The sequence below is a fragment of the Euphorbia lathyris genome, chromosome 9 (assembly GCF_963576675.1).
Source record: "Euphorbia lathyris chromosome 9, ddEupLath1.1, whole genome shotgun sequence".
In the NCBI taxonomy this organism is placed as follows: domain Eukaryota; kingdom Viridiplantae; phylum Streptophyta; class Magnoliopsida; order Malpighiales; family Euphorbiaceae; genus Euphorbia; species Euphorbia lathyris.
Genome location: NC_088918.1, coordinates 53,554,719 through 53,580,750, shown reverse-complemented (window position 1 = coordinate 53,580,750; position 26,032 = coordinate 53,554,719). Strand labels below are relative to the sequence as shown.

At 36.1% G+C, this 26,032-nt stretch overlaps 2 protein-coding genes across 3 annotated transcripts; one reads left to right on the top strand and one right to left on the bottom strand.

Moving 5' to 3' along the window:
- Positions 1–552: 552 nt before the first annotated feature.
- Positions 553–5,181, top strand: LOC136207099 (RNA-directed DNA methylation 4). 2 transcript variants are annotated; one of them, XM_065998373.1, is made up of 11 exons: positions 553–678; positions 1,449–1,779; positions 1,927–2,013; positions 2,710–2,801; positions 2,990–3,061; positions 3,190–3,231; positions 3,827–3,978; positions 4,061–4,179; positions 4,304–4,382; positions 4,491–4,564; positions 4,654–5,181. In XM_065998373.1, the coding sequence occupies exons 2-11, from the start codon at positions 1,671–1,673 to the stop codon at positions 4,908–4,910; spliced, it is 1,083 nt and encodes a 360-aa protein (XP_065854445.1). In that variant the 5' UTR covers positions 553–678; positions 1,449–1,670; the 3' UTR covers positions 4,911–5,181. The 2 variants fall into 2 exon arrangements, with proteins under 2 accessions (XP_065854445.1, XP_065854446.1); XM_065998374.1 differs by lacking the exon at positions 3,190–3,231.
- A 2,714-nt stretch (positions 5,182–7,895) lies between these two features.
- Positions 7,896–10,084, bottom strand: LOC136205234 (rho GDP-dissociation inhibitor 1-like). Its single transcript, XM_065995741.1, has 5 exons — positions 9,606–10,084; positions 9,441–9,507; positions 8,931–9,149; positions 8,375–8,499; positions 7,896–8,180 (listed from the first exon to the last, which is right to left on the bottom strand). The coding sequence occupies exons 1-5, from the start codon at positions 9,816–9,818 to the stop codon at positions 8,103–8,105; spliced, it is 702 nt and encodes a 233-aa protein (XP_065851813.1). The 5' UTR covers positions 9,819–10,084; the 3' UTR covers positions 7,896–8,102.
- Between the last annotated feature and the right edge of the window lie 15,948 nt (positions 10,085–26,032).

Genomic DNA, 26,032 nt, shown 5'->3' with positions numbered 1-26,032 from the left:
ATTGGCTATGGGTATTTCGGCCAGGTCAAAATAATCTTCATACTGTTCTGTTCTTCGACTAGCATCGGTTACATCTCGATAACTGTTTTTGCACCAGACTTCGGAGATCAATTACTTTGTAGATTATTCAGCAGTGTCTAAAAGAGACAAAACGGGTAAGTCAATGGTTAATGGACAAAACGGTTTTATTCAGTCAATGGTTAATGGACAAAGATCAAAACTTAACATATTCTAATATTTTTAACCGCAATTTCGCTGCGCAACAGTTAATTAACGGGATAGAATTCCTATAATTATTTTATTAGTACCATACTGATAAAAATTGTATCCGTGCGTATAATTATTTTATTAGTACCATACTTACAAAAATTAGTACCATACCATGGCAGAGCTTCTTCGACCTTTTTTTTTTTTTTTTTTTTTTTGCAGCCTCTATAAGAAAAACGACGTAGTTTTAGGTGTATGTTAGGGTTTTTTAAAATTTGGAGAAATGACTTAATTGCCCTTAATTAAATATAAAACCTTGCAGTAAAATTTTTGGCCTCCACACCAACTTTTTTTATCGATTTGCTGCTGCTGCTGCCGCCGCCGTTCAACCTGCTGCTGCCGCCGTTCGTCGCTGCCGGTGAGGGGGATTCCGCTGCCGTCGCCGCCGGAAGTTGGGGAAGGGAGATAGAGGTAAGTTTTTAATTTAAGGTTTTGATTTTAGGGATTTTGATTAAATTGAATTAATAATGTGATAGTTGGGTCTCTAATTGAATTGATGATATTTAGGGGTTTGATTTAATTGAATTGATAATCTGATAGTTTAGGGTTTTAATGAAATTGATAATATGTTAAATTGTAGGGGTTTTGATTAAATTTTGAATTGATAATGTGATGAGTTTTAATTCAATTGATGATATTTAAGTGTTTTGATTAAATTGAATTGATAATATGTTAAATTTTAGGAGTTTTCATTAAATAGAATTGATAATGTTATAGGGTTTTAGGGATTTTGATTATAAATTGAATTGGTGAATTACATTGGATTGAATTGGTCAATTGAATTGAATTGGTGATATTTGGAGATTTTGATTAAATTGAATTGGTGAATTGAGTTGAATAAGTGATATTTAGGGGCTTTAGGGATTTTGATTGAATTGAATTGGTCATGTTTAGGTATTTTTAGATTTTAGCTCATCAATTACTACTGAACAGTGAATATACCAAAAAAAAAAATCCAAAACAACTTTTGTATATAAATACATTTGCAGTAGGAATCAAATTCTTGAGTTCTTGTACGAAAAAAAAATTTCTACGTACAATGGAGCCCCCCGAGGTTTGAGTCCTGGCTCCGCCACTGGTTGGAATTACAAATTTAAGACTTCATTAGATTATGTATTGTTTGTTATTTACTGTTTGAAAATGCAAGTATGTAACCAAATTCTCATTTTTAAAATGAGAAGGCAGGAGATAGAAAAGTAGCCACCAAACGCCCTTTCAATCAGAAAAATAACCCTATAAGCCTTTCAAGCTAAATCAAAGGCCGACTTGAAAAGTAGCAACTAAACGCCCTTTCAAGCGGAGAGATAACCCTATAAGCCTTTCAAGCTAAATCAAAGGCCGACTTCCCTCCCTTTTGAGGAAAACAAGTATACAACACAAAATTCAAGTGCAAATTAGAATTCATGGCGAGCGTTGGCGAAAGCTCTTCCACTTCCATGGAATGGACCGCAGAAAAGCCAGTGGTTGTTAGGGTTAAGCGAAAGTCTTTCCAATCTAGACTCGACGCTTTCTGTGAGTTAATTACTTTTTTTCCTATTTTTCTTTTTCTACTTCTCCATTTTCACTTTCTTCTCCCAGTTTGCTCTTCCCACACTTTCTGTATACTTTGATCGTTAAGAAATTGGTATTGGATTTTAATATTATGCTATTATGTTGTAGGGCTGGAAATCAATGAGAGGCCCTCAAAGCGCCCTCTGTTGGATTTTCAGAAGTTGTCAATTGATGGTGAATCAACTAATGAGAAAGGTACGGAGTATTGGACCTGTTTTTTTTTTGTTATTATTTTTATGCTATTTAGGTCAATGATTTGTTAGTCCTTTTAAAACAATGTTAAACTGAAAATAACATGCAATGCTATGATTTTCATGAATTAGATCTGTTAATAATTGTGAAGTGAAAGCTGGATTGTAATTTGGAGGTACTTAGTTGGCTATGTAATGTTGAGTTTGAAAATCATAGATAGCTTTTGGGCTTGGGGTTGAGCGTGTTGAGCTTTTTTCTAAATCAAACTTATCTTATGGACTTTGATGATATCATTGATAGAGTAGGTTAAAGACAAATAGCAATCCAAAAAGTAGGCTAAGTGACTGAGGATGGAGCAATACGCCTTAGTTTCTGCCTTTTGTTCATGGATTCCTGTTAAAAACAATTATCTCAGACTACTTAGTGTTAAAGTTAATAAATAAAATTCAGCCTTTAAGTGATAAAAAGGCTAACTAATTCTAACCATTCACCATCATAGGTTGTATGCTAGTAACATGACTTCTTAAATGTTAAAAACTGAAATTAAAAAAAGAAGCAAAAAACATAAACAATGCTCCTGCATCATTCATTTACATTCTTCTTTTGTTTTTCAGTTTATGCAATCTGGATAATTACTATTGAACTGCATGCGCACATACCCTGTTGCATATATTAATGCATTGTACTTCATTTGTTTAGTGGAGGACTTGAAGAAGAGGAAGGTTTTTGTACACCATGTTGAGACAATTAGCAGCTCGGAGGCCACTATTGAGAGATTGCGATCTTTTGTTGTATGTGGTTACTTTTCCATCTCCAACCATCTATTACTGCAAGAATAGCATATCCACATGATTTCCCTTTTGGAATACATCATTCATCCTTTTTTTTTCCATGATTTGTTTTTGTTCATTTCCTTTGCTATCTTCTATCACATTTTAGTTGTGGTCTCATCTCAATTGATTTGTTCTTCCTTTTTCAGCCTGGTTCTGCTGATGCTATTGAAGGTGTATCAAAAATTGAAGAGTGGAAGGAGACAGTTAAGAAGGATTGTGTAAGCCCTCCTTGTTTCTGTCTTTCTGTCTGTTGTGTACTCTCACTTTGACTCGAGCAAAACTTGCTCTTATTGGCTGAAACCATGTTAATGTATCTAATACGGTATTCCCAATATAATACCTACAGAAAAAAGAGGAGCTGTTCTCTACTAAGGCCAGAGATCAAGAGGTATAATGAGATTTTGATTTCTCTAATGAGACTTGAGGCATAATGTTTTGTTTTCATTAGTTTGTTATAACATCTACATACTATTTCATCTTCATTAGGTTGTTATATTGCCTTTCTGCTTTGTAAACAATATGATATGTTGTATCTGTTTTCTGACATTCTTGGCAAAGTGAGCAAGAATTTCAGTTATAGGTTAGAGTCAGATCTCTTGTAACTCGTTGAGTGGTTTGTTCTAAAGCACGCTCCAAATCACCTCTGAGAATAATGGTGTTACCATCTAATTTGAACATGCTCAGCCTCAATGTCGAGCGCTAAAGAATTTGACTTGATAGGCATTTTGGTATTTGTATTAGGTACTTTGAGATTTGTTTTAAGATTGAGACACCAAGACCAGTATAGTTAGGACTCTATGAATTTTGAATTTGAGCCCGAGTAACTTTCTTCTTTAGTGAGATCCATGGTTTTAAATTGGAATGTATTCGCAGTTGATAAATATTCATATTGGAGGTTCTCGGCATGCTTAAAAAGTTCTTGTTGCTTCTCTTCTCTCTTCTTGTACAGTTTTGTTTTATCTTTTTGTCCATTTCTCTATTAGATATTGGCTCAAAATGCTCGTTTTGAACAAATACGGAGAATCCATGGTGTAAGCAAAGAGGCATCACATGATAAAGAAGTAAAAGAGATATGCCGTTTTTATGATGTTGTACGTGTTGATGTTGAGGAAAGATCTAGTGTGATTCAAGAGAAGTGAGTTCTGGTATTATGGTATTTGATTGCTTTTTCTATGTTTGAAATATATTTGAAGTTGCTGAATAAGATTTGATTGCAGAGTTATATCTTTGGAGGACCAAAGGATGCTTAGTAGATATCTGCCTATGCTTAGAGAGTTTATTCCAAGTGCTGTAGATGATATTGAATCTGATATACATGATTACTTATCCAAGACAGGTTCTGTCCCTTACTACTATCAATAATGGCTTTTTAGGGCTTTTTGCTTAATACTTGGTGTCACAAATAATATATTCTATTCTAATTGCTTCATGGCTTCTTGTTCCTTTGATGTCTTCTGCAGATGAATATGTATACGACTACTATACAGTAACTGATGACATGGATTTGGCCGATGAAGAATCTCTAAGCCCATTCCCATTGTAAATATAACATTCCTTATATTTGTTGAAATTTCCATTTTTTTTTTCTTTAAATAAGAAAAGAAAAGAACTAGTCATTTCCATTGTGTTTGATACCTTCTATTTCAGGGTGAAAGTGGAGGAAGAAGATTTCTATGACGGACCAGATGATGAGTCAGACTATGAAAGCGAGGATTCAAATGGTATAATCAATTCTATTTTTGTGTCTTTTCTTAAATTCAAAGTCCTTTATTTTTTTTTATTGTCTTTCATCCCTTTTGATGGATAATAGCTGAGGCTCATCCACGAAATGAGTATCCTGATGAAACATCTGAGGAAGAGGAAGAAGAACCGGAAGAGGACGAGAAGAGTGGAGAAGTGTCTAATGTATCAGAAGAAGATGAAGCAGACGAAGCAAGCAGTGAATCTTCAGAATCGAATGATTTGAGGCATGAATTCTGTGAAGATGAAGTTTTTTATGAGGATTGCACTTATGACTGTGAAGATGATATCAATGCCAGTTATGATGATGATGATGATGAAAATTGAAGAAGATTTTGGTGGTCAAATATGTTTTGCAGTATGTTTCTCTCTCTCCACAAATATTGAATTAGGCTTTAGGACATGATTTTGAGGTTGATGGCTGGCTGCACATTTTTAGTCATTATGTAGTCTCTACCTGTAGATATACAACTGAACTCGGACCTTGGGAAATTGTGAAAATCATGTGTGAATTTCTTTCTCAAGTATCCGTGTTAATTAAACCTATAATGTAGTTTTCTTTGAATTTTCAAGGTCTGTTTATTATCCGTGTTAACTATCTTGTGCACGAGCTTTGCTCGGTTCATGAATTTTGCTCGCGAACCATTCATTAATTATGTCCATTAATTATATTGATTTGAAATTTCTTTAACACAAAACTACATAGTTTTGAAACTTATGAAACTAAATTCTACACAACTACGTTGTTTTACATTTTCACCTTCTTAGAAATAGTAGCATGCATTATTAAAATAATAACCGAACCAAGTTGGCTCGTGAGTTTGTTCATGAATATTATACTTGAGCTTGCTCATTAGCTTGTTTATGAACCTATAATCGATTTCACTCATGACCTTTCAAGTCGAGTTTTGTTGTGCTCAATCTCGGTTCGTTTATAAATCGAGCCAAATAAGATCAAACTTTTATCGAGACGAAGACCGAACCGTTCATGCGCGGCTCCGCAGCCTAACTAGATCCCTAAAATGAAGGATATATTATTACACTGTTATAGAACTCAAGAATGAGAAAGCAACCTAGAAATATGAGTCAATAAGGTGTTTAATTAAAGACCAAATTGGCAAAAGCATTCAATTTGAGGTTGACGAAATGATTGTCAAAAGCACAAAACCAAGTCAACATCTGACGTATATAAAATAAATGTTCCAATTTGTCTACGAGGATCGGGTCAAGTTGAATTTAGAAAAGTTGTGAGTACGGATTTATCCAACTGTTATGATGAAAGCTTATGCTCTGTCAGTGTGGTAAAGCTAGGATTGAAAATTCGCCCGGGAAGAGTGCCTCCACCGTATGTAAAAAATAATAATTTGGATGACAATTCAAGGTTTGATTTGTTAGTCACACAATATTTTCACACTAAATAAAAATTGCATCTTGGAAAGAAAAAATTGCATGCAATTTTTTTCCGTGTAGGGGCTATCTAACGCCTTCTACAAGTAATAGAAAGGTTTTATCGATCGTGCTAATCCAAAAAACTTTACCTACAGATTAACAGGATGACGGAATAGAAAAATTTTCATGGCGCCAGTGATTGTTCTTACTATGGTTTTAGGAATGCTCCCTTTTGAACGGCAGGACAATTAAACATGATTTATTTTAAAAAAATATTATATTCTATTTTTTTTATATTCCAATTAGGTATTATTTTTGACAAATTATTAAATTTTAAATCCACAATGAAATATTTCCATTGTGAAATGAGTGAAATATTTCGTTACCTAATGATTGATTTTTTAGTCGATGACCTTTCAAATTAAAATTCAAATTGAGAGAATCCCGCAACGGAACAAATTATGGACAAATTATGCGTTTTAATTCATTTATCTTACATATGTTTTTCATTAGTTGTTAGGAAAATCCCGCAATAGAACAAAGTATTTATTTTGGTTAGATAAAATGACAACAATAAATTAAATAGAATAATAAAATCAATGACATAATGATTACGTGGTTCGACAGTGTGTTTACTCCATGGATAAAAGAGATCGATAATTATTCGTTACAGAACTGAAAGTGATACAAACGAAATGAAAAAAATAATACTCAAATATCCTTAACTCCAATATAACAAAAACCTTGCAATTCTCTAGGAGAGTATCTCAATTAGTAATTGCATTGTTAATTACTTTGATGCATAAAACATATGCTAATGCAAGATATTTAAAAGGAAAAAATTACACGTGAATAAGGAAACGTGTGAACAAAAAAAGGGGTTAAAATTAGACCTGGCAATTGTCGTGTTTCGTGTCAAAATCGTGTTATCTCATATTTATGTTCCATATGGTTTTATATGTTATAAATGTTAGAAAAATGACTTTCGTGTCAATCGTGTCGTGTCAGTCGGGTTGGCTCTGTTTTCGTGTTTTCGTGTCAGAAATTGCCACCTCTAGTTAAAATGATATTTTATAAGTGGGTTGATGGTCTAATTTCAAATCACACACGCTTTTGAACTTACAAATCTCCACATTGGATTGAAATTTGAAAAAACAAATTCATTCGCCCTAATTTCCCATTCTAATCTAGAGTGGCAAACCTGAAACCAAAGAAAATCAAGTAGATGCATAGACTGAATCTCAGAAGAGAAGAAAATTTTGAAACATTTTTTTTTCTTTAAAACAAATACTCCCTCCATTCCATTATATAAGTCATTCTAGGGTATTTCACACAAATTAAGAAATATATTGGTTAATTAAAAAAAATTCTCTCTCATGTCACTATTGAAGAGCAAGCATTGGAATATTAAAAAGCACATGTACCAATACAAAAAATTTAATATTTGGACCAAAAAACTAAAGTAAAAGTTCTTGGAATCCTAGAATGACTTATATTTAGGGAAAAAACTAATTTGCTAGAATGACCTATATAATGGAATGGAGGGAGTAGCATTTAAGAGGGCGAGCCTTGGCGCAACGGTAAACGTTGTTGTCGTGTGACCAAGAGGTCACGGGTTCGAGTCTTAGGAGCGGTCTCTTGCCAAATAAATTGGCAGGGGAAGACTTGCCCCCAGTACACCCTTGTGGTGGGACCCCTCCCCGGACCCTCGCTCAGCGGAGACGCGATAAGTGCATCTACAAGACTCTAAGTCCACTCTCTAAAAATAATATCCGATAAACATGCTCTAAGTGTATTAACCTTCGGCCGAAGGAATCAAAATGACAATGGTACCCTTAACTTTGACCATTTTACCCCTACTGTGACAAAATTCCGGATGCAATGTTGAGCCATTTAGTAGTGTCATTCAATTAACCATAAGTATGAGTACCAAAGAAACATATGTATCTCCACATTCATTGCTTTAATTAATTCTGTCCTCATTGTATAAAGCACCAATTTTCATGCAGAATCCGTGAATAGAATAACAAAATGAAGATATAAAATCGTAATTTGAACAAGAAATGAAATTGAGCTATAAAGAAAAATAAAAAGAAAAAAGAAATGAAATATTGAAAATTAAAAACTAATTCAAGTTGATAGCCATTCTTTACGGATATCAAATGTGTAGTTGATCTCCAAATAGCACTTGTTGTCATCATCAAGAAACTGACATTGTCACAATTAAATAATAGTAATTAGTAATGCTAATCTTCATTATCATAAGTATATCATAATCATAACAATTCCCAATTATGACATACTACACCAAATCATAATTGAATTCTTCTATCACTAAATTAATTCATGCATGTAATTAGGGAAGGGAATTAATAGATTAGAATAGAGGAATGACAACTGACCTTAGTTCTAGCTGAGTAAGATCCTCTAGCAAACATACCAGATGGAGTATGTTCCTCAGGCATCTCATGAGTATAAGCTTCACCCTGAGGACTAAAAGTTCCAAGCATCTCCTTTGTACTATCCACTGCCATTCACAATCATACACAACCTCAAATCAATCTTTTAATGGGACTACAGGCCAAATTCTACTATGGTCCGAGACCAATTCATTAACCATTTACAAGATTACATGTGATATGTCACCACCTGAATGGTTCAGAACTAGACTAGGACCGAAATTTTCGTCTATCTGGTATTCACTTTCAACTTGGCTTGCATCGATTAGTTTGCCTCAAACAAAACTTTAGACTTTAGACAGTAATGTGTTTATTGTCAAATTAGTCCAAAATGACACATTTAAACGAACACGAATTAACTTTGGACCAATGAAACCCGGAAAGGCAAACTGCGAACTAAAGTAATATCATAAAACCATTTTGAAGCAAAATGCAGGCAAATTGAAGGGTTAAAGTGATGGTTTATCTAAGTAATGAGAATGGAAGGAAGAAATAGAACCTTTGACACCAGTTTTCCAAACAGTGTTAGTGTACTTGAAGCCAGCTACAATGTTGTTAGCAACTTGGAAAGTAAACTTGAGGCTGTATGTGCTGCCTTCCTTTAAGGTGAACCATGTCCCTTTTGGATTTCCATCTTCAGGAACTGAAAGAACTATATCTTCTCTACCAGGAGATTTTATTGCAAGACTCAAGATCTTCACTTCTGGATCTAGAGTTTCTGTTCATCCAATAATTTACCATATAAGAATGCTTCATTTCTTCCTACATCTTTTCAGAAAATTAAAAAATGCAAAATGCATATCATCATTCTGATTTTGTCACATTTAAACATAAAATTCTGTTATTTTTTTGAAGTTTGAAAGTTAATTTATACTATGTTAGTATGTTTAATGTTTTCGACTGAATTAGATGTTCATAACCACCTAATTTGGCCATGAACGAATTTAATGTCGGGGCTGAATATGATGATGCTTTTTGCCATTAAAAAACAGCAGAGTAATATGATTACCTCCCACAGAATTGATATCCACACTCCCGAGAAGCTGTTCCTTCCATCTCCTCAAGCTCTCATCATCCTGTAAGGAAAAAGGGATTGATTAATTGAACAGAATTAAAGTGAAAGAAGATTGGATTGAAAATGAAGAAATGCAGAAAAACGAAAAGAAATTAGAACCTTGTCTTTTTCAAGTTGTTCTTTAAGAGAGCATTGAGGACCCAATTCAATCTTCCTGTCGTCATCATCTTCTTCTTCCTCAGTAGGACAAATAGAGTGTTCACTCATGTCTCTACTAATTCCACCAATTTCAGATTCAGGTCCATCTGGAACTTCTTTTCCAGTTTTTTTAATCTCAGAAATTTCCTCTTCACCTTTCTCATCAAACCCCATCACATTAACAACACATCAAATACAGGAATTAGAATTGCAGCATTTAACAATGCGAACAAGAAATGGAATGACCCGGAAACCAGAATTAGAAAATAAAGAAATGAGATAAACCCAATTGTATGTATAAATTAAAAAAAATGGGGGGAGGGAAGGTAAGAAAGAATCTTAAAAAGGTAAAAAGAAGACAAAATCGAGAAAACCCATACAAGTATGGAAAAAGGAAGATGGAGAGAGAAAACGGGTTTGTTTAGAAAAGTGGAAACAGAGAAAGAGAAAGGAAAGAAAGGGTCATGTGGTGATCCGAAATTATTCAAGGCCCCAAAGAGCACAATTGAAGGAAAAAAGGCACGTATCATTGTGATTGATTGTGAGAGAGACAGCCAGCCTAGGTTTTGGTGGATCATACTCTTTCCCACTCATTTCCACAATAACTTATTCAATTCAAACCAAACCATATCTCTAATCTAATTACTTCAATTAATAATTTCACACTTTTTTTTTTTTAACCAAATCAAGTCTTTATTAATGAATCATGTTATTAAAGAAATTTAATAAAGAATAAGATAGAAAGCTCGGAAAAACATCAAAACAACTAAGACCAGTATTTGGTGGAACCGACCTAGCAAGAGCATGAGCCAGTCCATTTGGTTGTCTTTTCAGACAACGGACCGAAAAACCGTTATTATTACTAAGAATGAGTTTGCAACGATCAATTATGTCCCTGAACTCAGAATAATCAGCCTCTCTCCCTTCAATCCCCGCACATACCAATTGGGAATCCGTTTCAAACACCACTTTTGAAAGCCCCCGCTCAACCGCCCACCTTAACGCCTGTAGAATTGCAAGGGCTTCCCCTTCCTTGACTTCCATTACTCCAATCAACTCAGCTGTTCTGCCCGCAAACAACGCCACAACTCTGCAACATGACAGGGTTTTCGGAGGGGGACGATGCCACAACGAAGCATAGCTTAGAGAAGCAGTCAGGTTCGCTCTCGACGACCTCTGGTTACAGTGTAAGTACCGCCAATCATTCAGGCAACGATTTGCTTCAAACACCGTCTCCTCAGTAGTCGGCTCAATATTACGCCACACAGCAGAGTTGTGTGCTCTCTACTAAGACCACATAATAACCATCGCTATACCGCACATATTAGTTGAAGCTAGTTTGAAGAAAAAGTTTGCAAAATTTGTTGCACTCGAGGAAAACTCAAGGATTCTCGCCATTAAACCAGCCTTTCGCCAAACCTCTTGAATCTGCGGGCATAGGAGAAAAAATTCCAGAGGTCTTCGACATCCCCCACACATATCGCACAGCATCCGACAACGTCAATTCCACGCCCTCGTAATTTCATACACGTTGGTAGGCAGTCCCTGGCCAACCGCCAACAAAAATACCTTATCTTGAATGGGACCTCCGCCTTCCATATACAATGCCAGTCCCCTGCAACTTTCAAGTCCGAATTATCCTCAATCTATTCAGTAGCCAGCCGGTATGCACTCTTAACTGTGTAAATCCCATTCACCGAGTAATCCCAAATTCTACGATCCTCCGCCCCTGACCAATTTTACCGGTGTTTTGCATATAGCATCAATCTCATTTTGTGCGAACAGTTCCAGCAGCATTTCAACATCCCAATCCAGTGAGTTTGGAATGAACAGGTCACTGACATTGATATCTTCGAGCCCTGAAATTACCGATGATGCTATACGACGAATCGCTTTATCTCGGATCCAAGGGTCCTTCCAAGCATTGATAGAATTTCCATTGCCAATCTTCCAGTGATACCCACGATTAATCACCAGTTGGGAACTCCAGATGCTCCTCCAAATATAGCTAGGTGAGGAACCTAGCCTAGCCGACAAAAAATCCCCTTTCGGATAATATTTGGCTTTAGAAACTCGACTGACAAGAGAATCTGGAGAAGACGACATACGCCATCCTTGTTTTCCTAACATGGCTATATTAAAAGCATTGAAATCCCTGAAATTCAGCCCCCCTTCATTCTTAGTAACACACAGCTTCGCCCAGGATAACCAATTGATCCCCCTCGCTCCATTTGAGTTATTTCCCCACCAGAACGAGTTTAGCATTCTCTGTAGTTCTTCAGCGGTGGATATCGGGAGTAAAAATACGCTCATAAAGTAAACTAGAATAGCTTGCCCAGCCGACCTGATCAAAACAGCCCGTCCGACCTTAGAGAAAGGCTTTCCTCTCCACAACTGAAGCTTTTTCCACAGACGGTCCCAGAAGTGAGCAAATATGGCTTTCTTTTTCCTTCCTACGAGCGATGGAAGGCCCAAATATCATCCAGTGTTGATCGGGGCGTGAACACCAGTGATACTGGAGATAGCTTCTGACAAAGAGGGATGGACATTATTACTAAATAATATGCCCGATTTACTGTAGTTTATTGCCTGCCCCGAGGCTAACTCGTAGTCCTCCAACAGTCCCTTCAAAACTCGAGCTTCATCAATTGAAGCCTGAAAAAATAAAAAAGAGTCATATGTGAATAATAGGTTAGAAATAGGAGGCGCCCTCCTACACACCCGAACCCCATGCAGACGCCCTTTCTGTTCTGCATCAGACAGTAACGCGGTGAGCCCCTCCACACAAAATAAGAAAAGGTAGGGAGATAGCGGATCTTCAGAGAATCCCAATTTTGTCAACACAGCAGATAAGTAATTCCAGTCAACCCGATCGTAAGCTTTACTGATGTCGATTTTCAATGGCACTTCACCCTTCTTTCTATTAACATTCTTTTTCATACTGTGGATTGTTTCAAATGCGATCAGGACATTATCATAAATTGAGCGCCCTTTGATAAAGGCAGACTGATTTTCCGATATGAGATTTGCCAAGAGGGGCTTCATCCTGTTTGCTAGGACTTTCGAAATAATCTTATAAACCACATTGTAGAGAGCAATTGGTCTGAGATCTCTCATGGTTAAAGGGTCCTCGCATTTTGGAAAATAATTTCACACTTAGATACCCATTTCTTCCGACCTTTAATTCTAATCTAAGTATTAATATTTTCATGATCAACTTAACATTAATTATTTAAAGTTGATAATGTAGGTGAATATTGAAGATTCGGTCTTCAGTAGAGTCAGGTTCTACTTTTACATTAGTCAGATTTCTTTTCTTATCCAATCGAGATAAGAAATTTTGTTCTAATTAGGAGTCTACACGGTGCGCTTAGATGTCACTACCTATTAAAGAATGTTGATTTTTTCAATATCTTTTTCTTATTAGATATAAAGTCAATTTTCTCCTATTTGGACTAGGAGTCTCCACTATTATATAAAGGAGTCCAACTCCTTTCATTAAGATACATTACGACATTGTTTTACAATACGATATTATCTCTCTCTAAGTACAAATTGCTTTCTTTTTTACTCTCTCTCTCCAGGTCAAGACTGGCTAGAGCATCAAAATTATCCCTCGTTAGGGATCCGACTAAGGTTTGTTTTGCAGGACTCACGCAAGGAAGATAGACCACACATCAGGTTTCCACACACCCTACTCTGGTTCAAGAACATATCTAGATCTTATATCTCAATCTCCAGATCTTATACGTCAAAATTTCCTTTAACATCATCATTTGTATGGTGAGCGTGGACTTAAGACCATCATTATGAGTACTTCAGGCATCGACATCAGAGTAGTGACTGCAATCACAAGCACAACCACCACCAAATCCTTAGGGCTTCCCCTGTACATATGGATGTCACTCTTATCACCCTTGTTTCTCATATTATGACGGAGAGTATTGGCGTCTCAACTATGCCCTTGGGACGTACTCAGTGATTTCTTCTTGTCGAGAGTTATGGGAAACACTCCATTGGCAAGAGAGCCATATGAATAGTTCCTTCAGAGGTTAACTAACATCCCGAATTTGGAGCAGGCTAGTGATCTAATATGGTTTCTTTCTAGGATGACCTCAAGATAGGTCGGAGGAGGGGTAAACTATCAGATGTACCCCAACTACTACCACCATCCCAACGACCAACATCCCTTACCAGACTACTATCCACAATGTAGTCTCCAATGGGAATAGAAACTCCTCATCAAGGTTAGTTAGGAAACTTTTCCTGACAGCCACACCATATGGTACTCCATGAAATCCTTTCGTCTTTTCCTCCATGCTTGAGAATGTTGCCTTTGGTGCAAGGATGATATCGTATCACAACCAACCATGCCGGTCACTATGATGATACGTCCATTCTCTTCACCATTCATGCATCATGTTCAGGCCTTTTACACCATGGAGACCAAAAATTTCCACCACTATCATTATATGTATCCCTATGGCTATCATCCACATCTACCTCTAGTAAGGTCGAGACCAACACCTCCTGCTCCTAATACTAACAATACAATGCATCTAGTTACGAATGAGATCGATGATTCCTACATAAAAACGGTTAAGAATGCCCTTGATTAGTATGGTGTTCTTACAAACCAACTTATAATAAAGTGGGAAGATCTGTCTTTTTCCTTGAAAATACTGAAACATCCTACCGATAGAAAATGGCAACCTAATTTGCTTGAGTATGAAGGAGGTGGGGATCCTACCACCCATGTGAAGATCTATAAGGGCGGGATGGATATGGCAGGAGCAGGCAATAATCTATTGTGTAAACTATTCAACAACATCCTAAGAGGACTCTCATCTTACTAACATTAGGCTTCAGAGCCAGGGTCCATACACAACTGAGAAGAAGGTTGTAGAAAACGTTAAACATTAGTCGGACAGACATGGACCTCATGAATTAATTGGGGATTAGTCGGGAATTTAATCAGATTTGTGTTTTTATATTTTTTGCCAATAAATAAATTATCATATAAATACAATTAAAATATGTATCAATATCTAAAATAATTCACTTTAAAATAACATTGTATACATTGTAATATTGAAGATTAATATAACTATTTAATGTTTATACACATTTAATGATTTTGTGTAATTTGATGCATATCCTAATGGTTAATTATACACATTTTATTTGTTTAATGTTTATAGCATTCAGTGTGCACTTTGTATCAATATATTATTTGTGCTTTTAACCTTTACGTTTTAGTTTTTTATTTTTTGAAATAACAAAAACTAAAATCTAAAGACAAAAAAAACACGATATATATATAAATAAAAGTAACATGTATAATCCCATTATAAAGTTATTTGTAACGGCCACAATTATAGCGGGTTCACAGGTTACAAGAAACCATGATTTTCATTTTGCAAATGATGTTTTTTCTAGCAGTGCTATAATTCATTATCTGATAGATCTGGTAAAACCTTGTCGAAAGGTCGGGTTATCAAATAATAAGGCAAAAGCTACTGAAAAAGAAAAGAACCCGACACTCAAAGACTGGAGTGATAGAACCTTGCATAAAGGTTGGATTATTTAAATACAAGATTAACGTTGCCAAACGAGTAGAGAAGTCAGCACTAAAATCATGATTCAATAGAAAAAAGGTCAAATTGTCACAAAGCCTTTGTATCGTGTTCGCTGAAGCTAAAGATCTGGTAAAGGTATAAGATAAAAAAAAAATGGCTTGTCAGAACAAGGTTGGATGTCTGAATATTTGCGCATCAAGTAAAGTCGTATTATTCAAAAAATGGAGTTTATAAGTAGAGCATAAGGGAACCACAAAAGTGTTATATAGAATCTGAATTTTCCAAGTAGAGTTCTTCAAAACCACCAAGGGTTCTTAAGTGAACAACTCGTAAGACCATGTAATTTTTGAATTTTTTTCCTTTAAATTTGAGCAATTTTATGATTCAATTGATGTATTTGATGTGTTGTCTGGTTGATTTGGAAGCCAATTGAGGATACTTCAATGAACTTGACAAAAATTAACTTGTTAGGTCATATCAATTTGTTTTGGTTGGTTACAGAATCTTTGGGTTTGTTTATAGAATACTTGGTTTTGTTTATTGTTGATACATTTGATTAATTGAAAATTTGATAATTAGGGTAGTGATAGGGACGTTTTATCCCTATCTTTACGATTTTTAGAGTCTTTTGGCTTAATTTAAGTCATTTTTTTTATTATATTTCTAGTTAAAGTATTTGTTTGAACTTGTTTAGTGAGTTTGAGTCAAAGTTAGTTGGTTTTAGTTATTTTTCAGTTAATTTTGTTCATTTTCATCCACTTTCATTTTTTTTAGTTTTACCCACGTGATGCGGAGCATCTCTTCACGGCAGTCTTGATCACATGCACCTTAATGAGCATGTAGAATTTGCTCATTCACCGTTAGATCTATGCTTATTAGAATCCTAAGGTGGAGATTCAAAGCATCCCGAGGCTTAGATTTAATAAGCCTATATCTAACGGTGAATGAAAAAATTCACTTGCTCATTAAGGTGCATGTGAAAATTACTGCTCTTCACGGATATGAGTCCGAGCAAGGGGAGTTGGAAGAGGGACGAAGCACGGACAATCAAGCGAGAAAATGGACAAAACAGCCCCACACAACATTCCAATCATTTCGCACGTCGTATGAAGTAGGGTCTGATACAAAGAAGTGGCATGAGGAGCTGGCACGAAGAAAATACACTCTTAAGGTCAGAAACCGATCCACATGGCGTGCCACTTAAGTGACACGACGTGTGGGTATGCCCGTGCTGAAATTGGTTGAATTCTGAGCGCTTTGTGGCAGCAGCTCAATCTTTGGCGACGACGTGGTTCCTTTCGGCGACAGAATGTTGATTTTCAGCGACAGAATATTGACCTTTAGCGACGACAAATCAACTTTCCAGACCAAGGAGAAAAGACACCTAAGTCAAAGGAAAAGACAAGCAAAGGGAACAAGGTGTGAAAGGGAGAAAAGAGGCAAATAATGAAGCATCATATGCTTCATTATTTCGTGTGGGGCCCATCTTCTACATCAAATTCAAAGTCTTCTTACAACTTTTATACACATTCAAAGTCTTTCTTCAACATGCAAATTCAAAGTCTTCTTTCAACATTCAAAGTCTTCTTACTTTATGTAATTTCAATTTTGCCACTATGGCTTGTAATTTTCTCTACATAAACTAGGTAAGAATCCAACTATAGAGGAGAGTATATAAGATGAGTTTTTAGAGTAGTTTACATGGAGTTTTAATTAGTTTATATTCAGTTCTTGTGTAATAAAACTCTTACACCTTGAGAGCTTGTTGTAATTCTCCCACTTCCTCGACGAAGTTACGTTCCACCCTCGTTCACGAAGCTCGAGAGTTCCACCTCCGAATTCGAAGCGACGACTTTGAGTCCGATTAGTTAGTTCTAAGGGCTGATTCTTCTCCCATTTTTACCTTGTTAACTAGTTTGTACTCTTCCTATGTGCTAGATTCGGTTGTATTCCACATTTACGCTTTTCATAGTAATAATATATGATTTACAGTTTTCAGTTTCACTATACGTGTTGATATTTATTTCTTGCTTTGATTCTCATAATTGATTATTGTGTAGGTCGCTTACGAACTCTGAAATCCAATAGGATTCATATAAGTATTGCCTTACCGGAATTGACAAACCGAAAACCGTATGAATTGATAAGCCATGGAATTTACAGGCCCTATTTTTTGAACCTAAGAATTAGACTCGCCTTAAGAAGGAACCACGATCTAAGAACCTCACCGATTTGTTCGGTCTATAAATAATCATCTTTGCAAGAGTAAATTGTTACTCGTATATATTCTAAAGTATCTCATTTATCATATGTTGTAACTTATCACCACCCATATCATTCCATAAGGGTTTGAAATACATATCTCACCCATAGTTTAGGAGTAGTTATAATTGTTACCACACCAATCTAAAGTATTCATCGCTTAAATAACGTATAAAACCGAGTAGTTTAATACTTGTGGGTATAAATCTCATGGATTTGATACCTAGACTTAACCAGATTTATTACTTGATAATGACAGGGTACATTTATCTCTTAGTTCTAGAGCCGTTGTAGTGGGGATTGCCTCGAGCGCATATTCGCTACTAGTTCAGCTCGCATTAGGTAGAAATTTTAATTGATAAATTGGAGACTTGATTTGAGCGAGTTCGGATGTAAATAACATGTATATATACGCAAAAAAAAAAAAAAAGCGGATTCGATTTATAAAAAATAAAATAAAATTCCACATGCATGTGTAAATTTGGTCCCCCAAGTGAGTAATCTTGTATTCGCCACTGCTTTCTTCTTTATTTTTAGTTTTTTTGTTCTTTCTCCTTATATGAGTGATTGTCGTTTGTCTCCCTATATAGATGTTATGTTCTCCTTCATGGAAAAACAGACGAATTTTGTCTATCATCACATAGATTTGGCCCATTGAAAAATCATGAAAACATTTTTCGAGAAAAAGATTATGAAGTCGATTCTGAATGTAGTGTGTTTCTCGTCGTTGTGCCAAAAACATTTTCAAACACGGTCTAATATTGCTCTAAATCAAGTTCGGATGTAAATAATAGGTATATATATGTAAACAAATAAGCGAATTCGATTTATATAAAAAAAATCCACACGCATGTGTAAATTTGGTCCCCAAGTGAGTAATCTTGTATTCGCCATTCGCCGCTGCTTTCTTCTTTATTTTTAGTATTTTTTGTTCTTTCTCCTTATATGAGTGATTGTCGTTTGCCTCTCTATATAGATGTTATGTGCTCTTTCATGGAAAAACAAACAAATTTTATCTATCATCACATAGATCTGGCCCATTGAAAGACAATGAAAACATTTTTCGAGAAAAAGATTATGAAGTCGATTCTGAATGAAGTGTGTTTCTCGCTGTTGTGCCAAAAACATTTTCAAACACGGTCTAATATTACTCTATCACGATCTATGATAATGAAGATTCATATTTAAGCCTTTGTTGTATTTTTGGATTGTGATTTTTTTTTAATTATTTATATCGATATATTATGAATGAAACAATTTTTTTAAATGGTACTCCCTCCGTTTCATATTAAATGTCTTTCTAGAGATTTTTTTTTTCATTTCATATTACATGTCATATTATATGATCAATACACATTAAGTTACATTCTTTATGCTATAAAATGTGGGTTTATAAAAATTAATTAAAATAATTGACTTATCATATAATAAATAGATAGTGGCGTGTTGTACTTAATGTGGCTTCTGTACTTGATATTATGCGGATCCCCTTTTTCTTCTCCTTGGACTTTGAGAGGAAACGAAAAGTCTCTCTTCTTCTTCTTCTTATTCGGCCTTCTTCCTTCCATTGTAACAAAAAACCTCTCTGGTTTCTATTTTATTACTGTAAGATCCTCCCTCAAACTAGACTTGATAGAGATTCTTCAAGCCCAGTTTGTCAATGAGAAAGCGGAGATGCGGTGCATGTTGTGCTTTTGTAAACAGATCTACGAGCTGGAGAGCGGAGGAGATCGACATGAGACGAATAAGGCCGGCCTGAATACGCTCTCGAATCACATGACAGTCAATGTCTATGTGCTTTGTGCGTTCGTGGAAGACTGGATTTTGGGCTATGTGCATAGCCGATGTGTTATCGCAAAAGAGAAGGGACGCCGTAGACGGCGGTTGATGTAGATCTCTGAGGAGATTAGTGAGCCAGTGGAGCTCGCACGACGTGGACGCCATGGCTCTGTATTCGGCTTCGGAGGAGGAACGGGAAACAGTGTTCTGTTTCTTTGAACGCCAGGAGATGATGGCGGAGCCAAGAAAAACCGCGTAGATAGTGACGGACTTACGAGTTTCAGGGCAAGTTTCCCAATCAGAATCTGAGAAAGCATGGAGGAGCAAATCGTTGCATGCAGAAAAGAAGAGGCCCAGACCAATCGTCCCTTTGAGGTAACGTAGTACTCTGTGTACCCTATTTTGATCGTCTGTACTTGGTTGGGTAAGACATTGCGAGAGTTGGTTTATGATATATGAAATGTCTGGCCTTGTGTGTGTGAGGTATTATAGTTTGCCTATGAGTTGTCTGTAAGGTGTGATGTCTGGGAGTGCTTTTGTGTTTGGCTAGGTTTGTGGTTTGGTAAGGCGGGTGAAGAGGTTGGTTTGCTATTTAGAAAATCTGTTTCTTATAGCAACTCTAATAAATATTTTCTTTGTGACATGTGGAGTCCATGCCTGTTTCGTGCAAACTCGAAATCGAGGAAATAATGGAGGTGCCCCAGATCCTTGATGTGAAAAGACTTATTGAGGTGTTTTTTGGCGAAATCAATCATCTGCATGTCGCTCCCTGCCAATATAACATCGTCAACGTATATTAAAAGAGCTGTTGTGTGCCCTTCACCTGTTTTGTGAATAAAGAGGGGTCTGCAATGGATTGCACAAAACCCATGGCTTTTATGGTTACTGTAAGCTTAGCATTCCATTGCCTACTGGCTTGCCGGAGTCCGTAAAGGGACTTTTGTGACTTGCAAACCTGGTGAGGACCCTTTGGTGATATTCCCAGTGGCAACTGCATGTAGACTTCCTCGTCAAGATCCCCATGTAAGTATGCATTGTCAATATCTAATTGATGTAAATGTCGGTTTTTCGATATTGCTACAACCAAAAGAGTTCTGATGGTTGTAAATTTTGCTACATGGGCGAATGTAGCTGTGAAGTCCACCCCCTCTTGTTGCGAGTAGACCTTGGACACCAGTTTGGCCTTGAATCGTGCAACACTTCCGTCTGCGTTGTGCTTGATCTTATACACCCAGCGGCAGCCAATGGGTCTTTTTTCCGCCGGCAATGAAGTTAAGTCCCATGTGTGATTCATTTCCAAAGCATCAAGCTCTTGTTGCATGGCATGTTGCCACTGTATGTTTGACTTGGCCTCGTTGTACGTTGCAGGTTCCTTGTGGCAAGTGAGGTTGATGGTGAAGGTGCGTTTGGTGGGAGACAGCTTGTCATAAGAGAGATACTTTGAGAGAGCATGCGGCAAATTCGTAGGGCAAGGCAGAGTGGTGCCTTCTACTAAGGCCAGGTGGTAATCTCTGATATATGAGGGTGGTTGCCTTATTCTTGTTGGTCTGTTTGTTAACTGCTATGGTTGTTCATGTGTTTCATCTATTGTTTCATTCTCTGCTTGCATGATATCCACTTGTTGCATCTCTTCGTGTGGCAACTGTTCTTCCTCTAAATCAATTTCATCATCACTCATAGATGCCATGTGTAGAGTGTCTAGTTCCTCCTCACTGCAGTATGATGTGCCTGTCGTTTGTTTGCTGAAAGGAAAGTGATCCTCAAAGAATTTGACATGCCTAGAAAAAAAACAATGTTAGTTGCTAGGTTCAGTAATTTGAACCCTTTTGTGCCATGTCTGTAGCCTAAGAAGGCACACTTGATTGCTCTGTTTATGAATTTGTTCTTGTGCCTGTCTAAGGGTGATGCGTAAGCTAGGCACCCAAATACTTTGAGATTTTCCAAGTTGCTTTGCTTCCCATAAAGACGTTCATAAGAAGTCTGTCCCTGAATAGGCACTGAGGGTAGCCTGTTTATAAGATAAACGGCATGGCTGACTGCTTCTGAGCAAAAATCCTTTGGTAAATAACTCTGAAACATGAGGGCCCTTGTGGTGTTCATGATGTCGAGGTGTTTTCTTTCTACACGTCCGTTTTGCTGTGGTGTTTCTGGGCATGATGTTTGATGTATAATCCCATTTGTGGCATAGAAGTCCTTCATGATGAACTCGGGGCCGTTGTCTATCCTTATCACTTTTACAGTTTTGCTGAATTGATTGCCAATGTATTTGCAAAAGTGTTGCAGTGCTATACTTGCCTCACCTTTGGTCTGCATTAGTGTTACCCATGTATACCTGCTGTGGTCATCAAGTATGGTTAGAAAATAATGCTTGCTAGAGTGAGATTCCTTTACTGGTCCCCATATGTCAGCATGAATTATGTCAAAACATTATGTTGCTATACTGTGGCTTAAAGAAAATGGTTGTTTTTTCTGTTTGGCTCTTTGAAAAATATCACATAGTATTGCCTTGAAGGAATTGAAATCATTACATGGTAAGTTAAGGCCCTTTAATCGCTCGTAAGAGGGATGACCGAAACGTAAATGCAACAAATCGGCTTTAATTGAAAAAACAGAATGAAAGGTGTTTGGTAGTGGGTGTTCCAAGTAATATAGGCCTTCATGCTCTCTAGCCAAGCCAATCTTCTTCCAACTTATTGTGTCCTATATTTCACACATTGAACCCGTTATTACTATGCGCAACTTTCCTGTTTTCAACAATTTGCTGGTTGAGATTAGATTGTAATCAAAGGCAGGTATACATAGGACATTATGTAGTATAAGTTGTGTGCTAAGGATCACTATGCCTACATACTGGGCTCTAACCCTTTCTCCATTTGGTAAATTGGCCCAACACTTTTCTATTCGGGCATACGAACTGTATAGTCCAGTATCACAAATGATGTGATCAGTGGCCCCTGTGTCTATTATCCAAAATGATGAAAAAGAGTTAGGATATTGAGCGTTACCAGAACCTTCTCCTTTGACGAAGGTGTTAACACTACTCCCCGAGGCCGGAGCTTTTCCCAAAGGCTTCTGTGGCAATAGAGCGACTAGTGTGTGGTATTGCTCTTTAGTGAGGGAGAAAGGTTCTGTGTTTGGCTGTCTATCATCCTCCTCTCCTGATTCTCCGTTGTCCTTGTTCTGATTCACTGCTGCATTCGCCTTGGATTGATTAGTTCTGAAAGGACTACCTTTGTTTCTATTGCCATAGTTTGGTGGGTACCCATGTTTCTTGAAACAAATCTCCTCCGTATGTCCTGTATTGCCACAATATGTACACAATGATGAGTTTTTGCTGTTGGTTTTCCGATTATTATACCTTGAGTTGCCCTGTTTGTATCCTTTGTTCTGTGCATTTGTGAATCCTGCAAACACATTGCTTTTATCCCCTTCATTGTTTTTGACAGGTGCTAGACTTATCTGCCGTTCGTGTTGGGTTTCCAGTGCGAAGGCCTTATTTAGTGAGGGCAATGGGTCCATCAAGAGGATTTGTGAATAGATAGTAGAATATGACTCATTTAACCCTTGAAGAAAGGTTATGACTTGATCCGCATCCTGTTGACCCCGAAGGGTTTTGAAAGCACCACAACTGCAGGCCTGTCTACCGGTGCATTTGGGCATCGACCTGAGGTTCATCAACTTGTCATACAAAATTTTCAAACAGGTATAATAGTCTGAAACATTACCATTCCCTTGTTTAAGGCTATGTATTTCCCTGCGCAGTTCAAGTATTCTAAGTGAATCTTCCTGTGCGAAGCGTTCTTTCAGGTCTGCCCAGACTTGGTCCGTCTTATCGAGCCACATGATGCTCTGAGCGATGGATGGCGACAACGCATAGTGGATCCACGACATGACCATGTTGTTGCACCTCTCCCATTGGTTGTACATCGCATCTTCGGTCGCATGAGCTTGGATGGTGCCGTCGACAAAGGCAAACTTGTGTTTGGAAATCAGGGCAACCTTCACGGCTCTTGACCATTGGTGGTAATTTGGTCCAGTGAGGACTTGGGACACCAAAGATAGCGCCGAAGTTTCATTCTGAGGCAAGTGATAGGGACTGCTGGAAGTAATCAATGGAGCAGTCATAGTGGTTCAACAAGTGAAACCTTTAGCAAAGTATTTGCTCTGATACCATATTAATTGAATGAGGTAAGAAATCAATATCTTGTATTTCTCATTTGGGCTAAAACATAGCTAACTATTACATTTATATTGAAATGCTAGGTGTGCCTATCAAGCAAACTTAAAAGAGCAAGAAAATAAAAACAAGTGTCCTAATTGTGGCCATTGATCTAAGTGATAGCAATGGATGGTGGAGATGGGTTTGTGGTGTGCTTGAGTGTAGTTGATTCCATGATAAGCTGATGAAGCTTCTTCTAGAATCTACTGCTTGTGTGTAAAGTCGGAATTGCCTCTAGCCTTTGTACAAAGACTAAAAGGCCCTTGGAGCAATCAATTAGAAGTGGCGTGTTGTACTTAATGTGGCTTCTGTACTTGATATTATGCGGATCCCCTTTTTCTTCTCCTTGGACTTTGAGAGGAAACGAAAAGTCTCTCTTCTTCTTCTTCTTATTCGACCTTCTTCCTTCCATTGTAACAAAAAACTTCTCTGGTTTCCATTTTATTACTGTAAGATATAATATATTAATTTTAATTATATTATTATATTTATCTATAAAAAGATTATTTAAAGCAAATGTGAAAATAAAATAATAATATTTAATTTATATAGCACCTTTATATCATTAATTGTAATCATTTAATTATTAGATTATATTTTTATTAATATTTATATGTTAAGATGAATCTGTGTATCGCACGGACTAAAAACTAGTGTAATATGAAATGGAAGGAATAATATTTTATTTCATTATTATTTTTTATGATATTTTATTATGATATTTTTTTTAAAACCATGTAATAGATTAATTTTTAGGTCGTGCTTAGCATAAAGTATAATTGAGGTAAATAATGCTTGGTGCATGCAACGGAATCTCCTTTTTGTTTATTTAGTGCTTAATATATTAAAGAGTTTTGAAGTTAGTTCAAAAAAACGGGTTTAAAAAGTGGGTTAAGGTGTAAAAATACCCCTAACATTTTGGGTCAGGAGCAATTTACTTCTAACATTTAAAATGGTGCAATTTTACCCCTAAAGTTGGAAACCAAGAGCAATTTTATCCCTAACGTTGATAAATTGGGTCAATTTGAGAAATAATTCATCAAACTGTCTTCTCGGTCATGAATATTGTCATCTACACTTCACACGTGCATCATTTTATCAGTAACAAATCACAAACATATGTTGGGATGTGAAAAAAATATACCGTCTTTTGTACGAATTATACAAAAAAATTCAAAAAATTCACCCAATTTATAAATATTGATCTCCAATTCTATTATTAAATTACAAAAGACATGAAATTCTTTTTTTTAGAACGAATTGATATGTCATTGGTGCAAAATAAGGAACAAAAATATATGTATTTTGTAATAGTGTCTGAAATTGACCAAAATTATCAATGTTAGGGGTAAAATTGTTCTTGGCTACAAATGTTAGCGGTAAAATTGCACCATTTTAAACTTTTGATGTAAAATTAATCCTGACCCAAAACGTTAGGAGTATTATTTACTTTAACCCATAAAAAATTAATTCGGCTTTGTGAACTTACAAAGTACTCCTAATATATTAAAAGAATTAATTAGTCGTGACTTATTAATTTTCGACTTACTTATAATGATTTATTGACCACTTAAACTTATATAAATTTCAACTTATCAAAATTCAATCGCTACTAATTTATTAAACCTTTATTTAATATATGCGTGCTTGGTGCATGATCCCATTCTCATTATCTGTTGGCGAGTCACACAATAGATTGAAAATAAATGATAAAGGCAATAAACATTCTGAAGCCCTCATCTTTTTTATCTTACTACATTTTTTCATTCACTAAATTCATTCTGAGGTCATTTTTTTTCTTCATTTACTTCATTAACCCGTGGAGAACTTAAGCTCTGATTATTTATTTTTTTTTATCACATTGCTCGTCAAATTAGTTGATTGTGAACATTTAATTCGATTAAAAATACATTATTAACTTCACACGTGTTTGAAATTATATATTTTTTTTTTGTACAGTTTGAAATAAAAAAATTTATAATTTTTTTATAATTACATTACATATCAAAACTTGTCTTGCAGGCAAAAAAAAAAAAATACAAATTTCAAACACATGTGAAATGAATAATACTCTATCAACTGAAGTTTCATGTTAAAGCTAACTTCTTTTTTTTCATCGGCAGCTTAATGTGACAAAAAAGTAAAGTAAAAGTATGCCACCAAAAATAAATGAACAAAGCTTAATACACTAAAAAATTAAATATCAGAACCTCAAATTGTTCTTTTGCGAAAATAAATGGTCACAGTTATACTTTAGAAGAAATATTACTATAAATGACGATGAATATAACCTTGTACTGTATGTAATAGAATCACAGTTAAAGAGTTATACAGCTGTACAAGTCTGCAAACTTGCCATTTTGTTTGATTTTTACTTTACAAGAAGCAACCGTCCATGAATTAAAAAATGAAGGGTTAAGGTGCAAAAATACCCCTAACGTTTTGGGTCTGGAGCAATTTTACCCCTAACGTCTAAAATGGTGCAATTTTACCCTTAACGTTTGTAGCCAAGAGCAATTTTACCCCTAACGTTGATAAATTGGATCAAT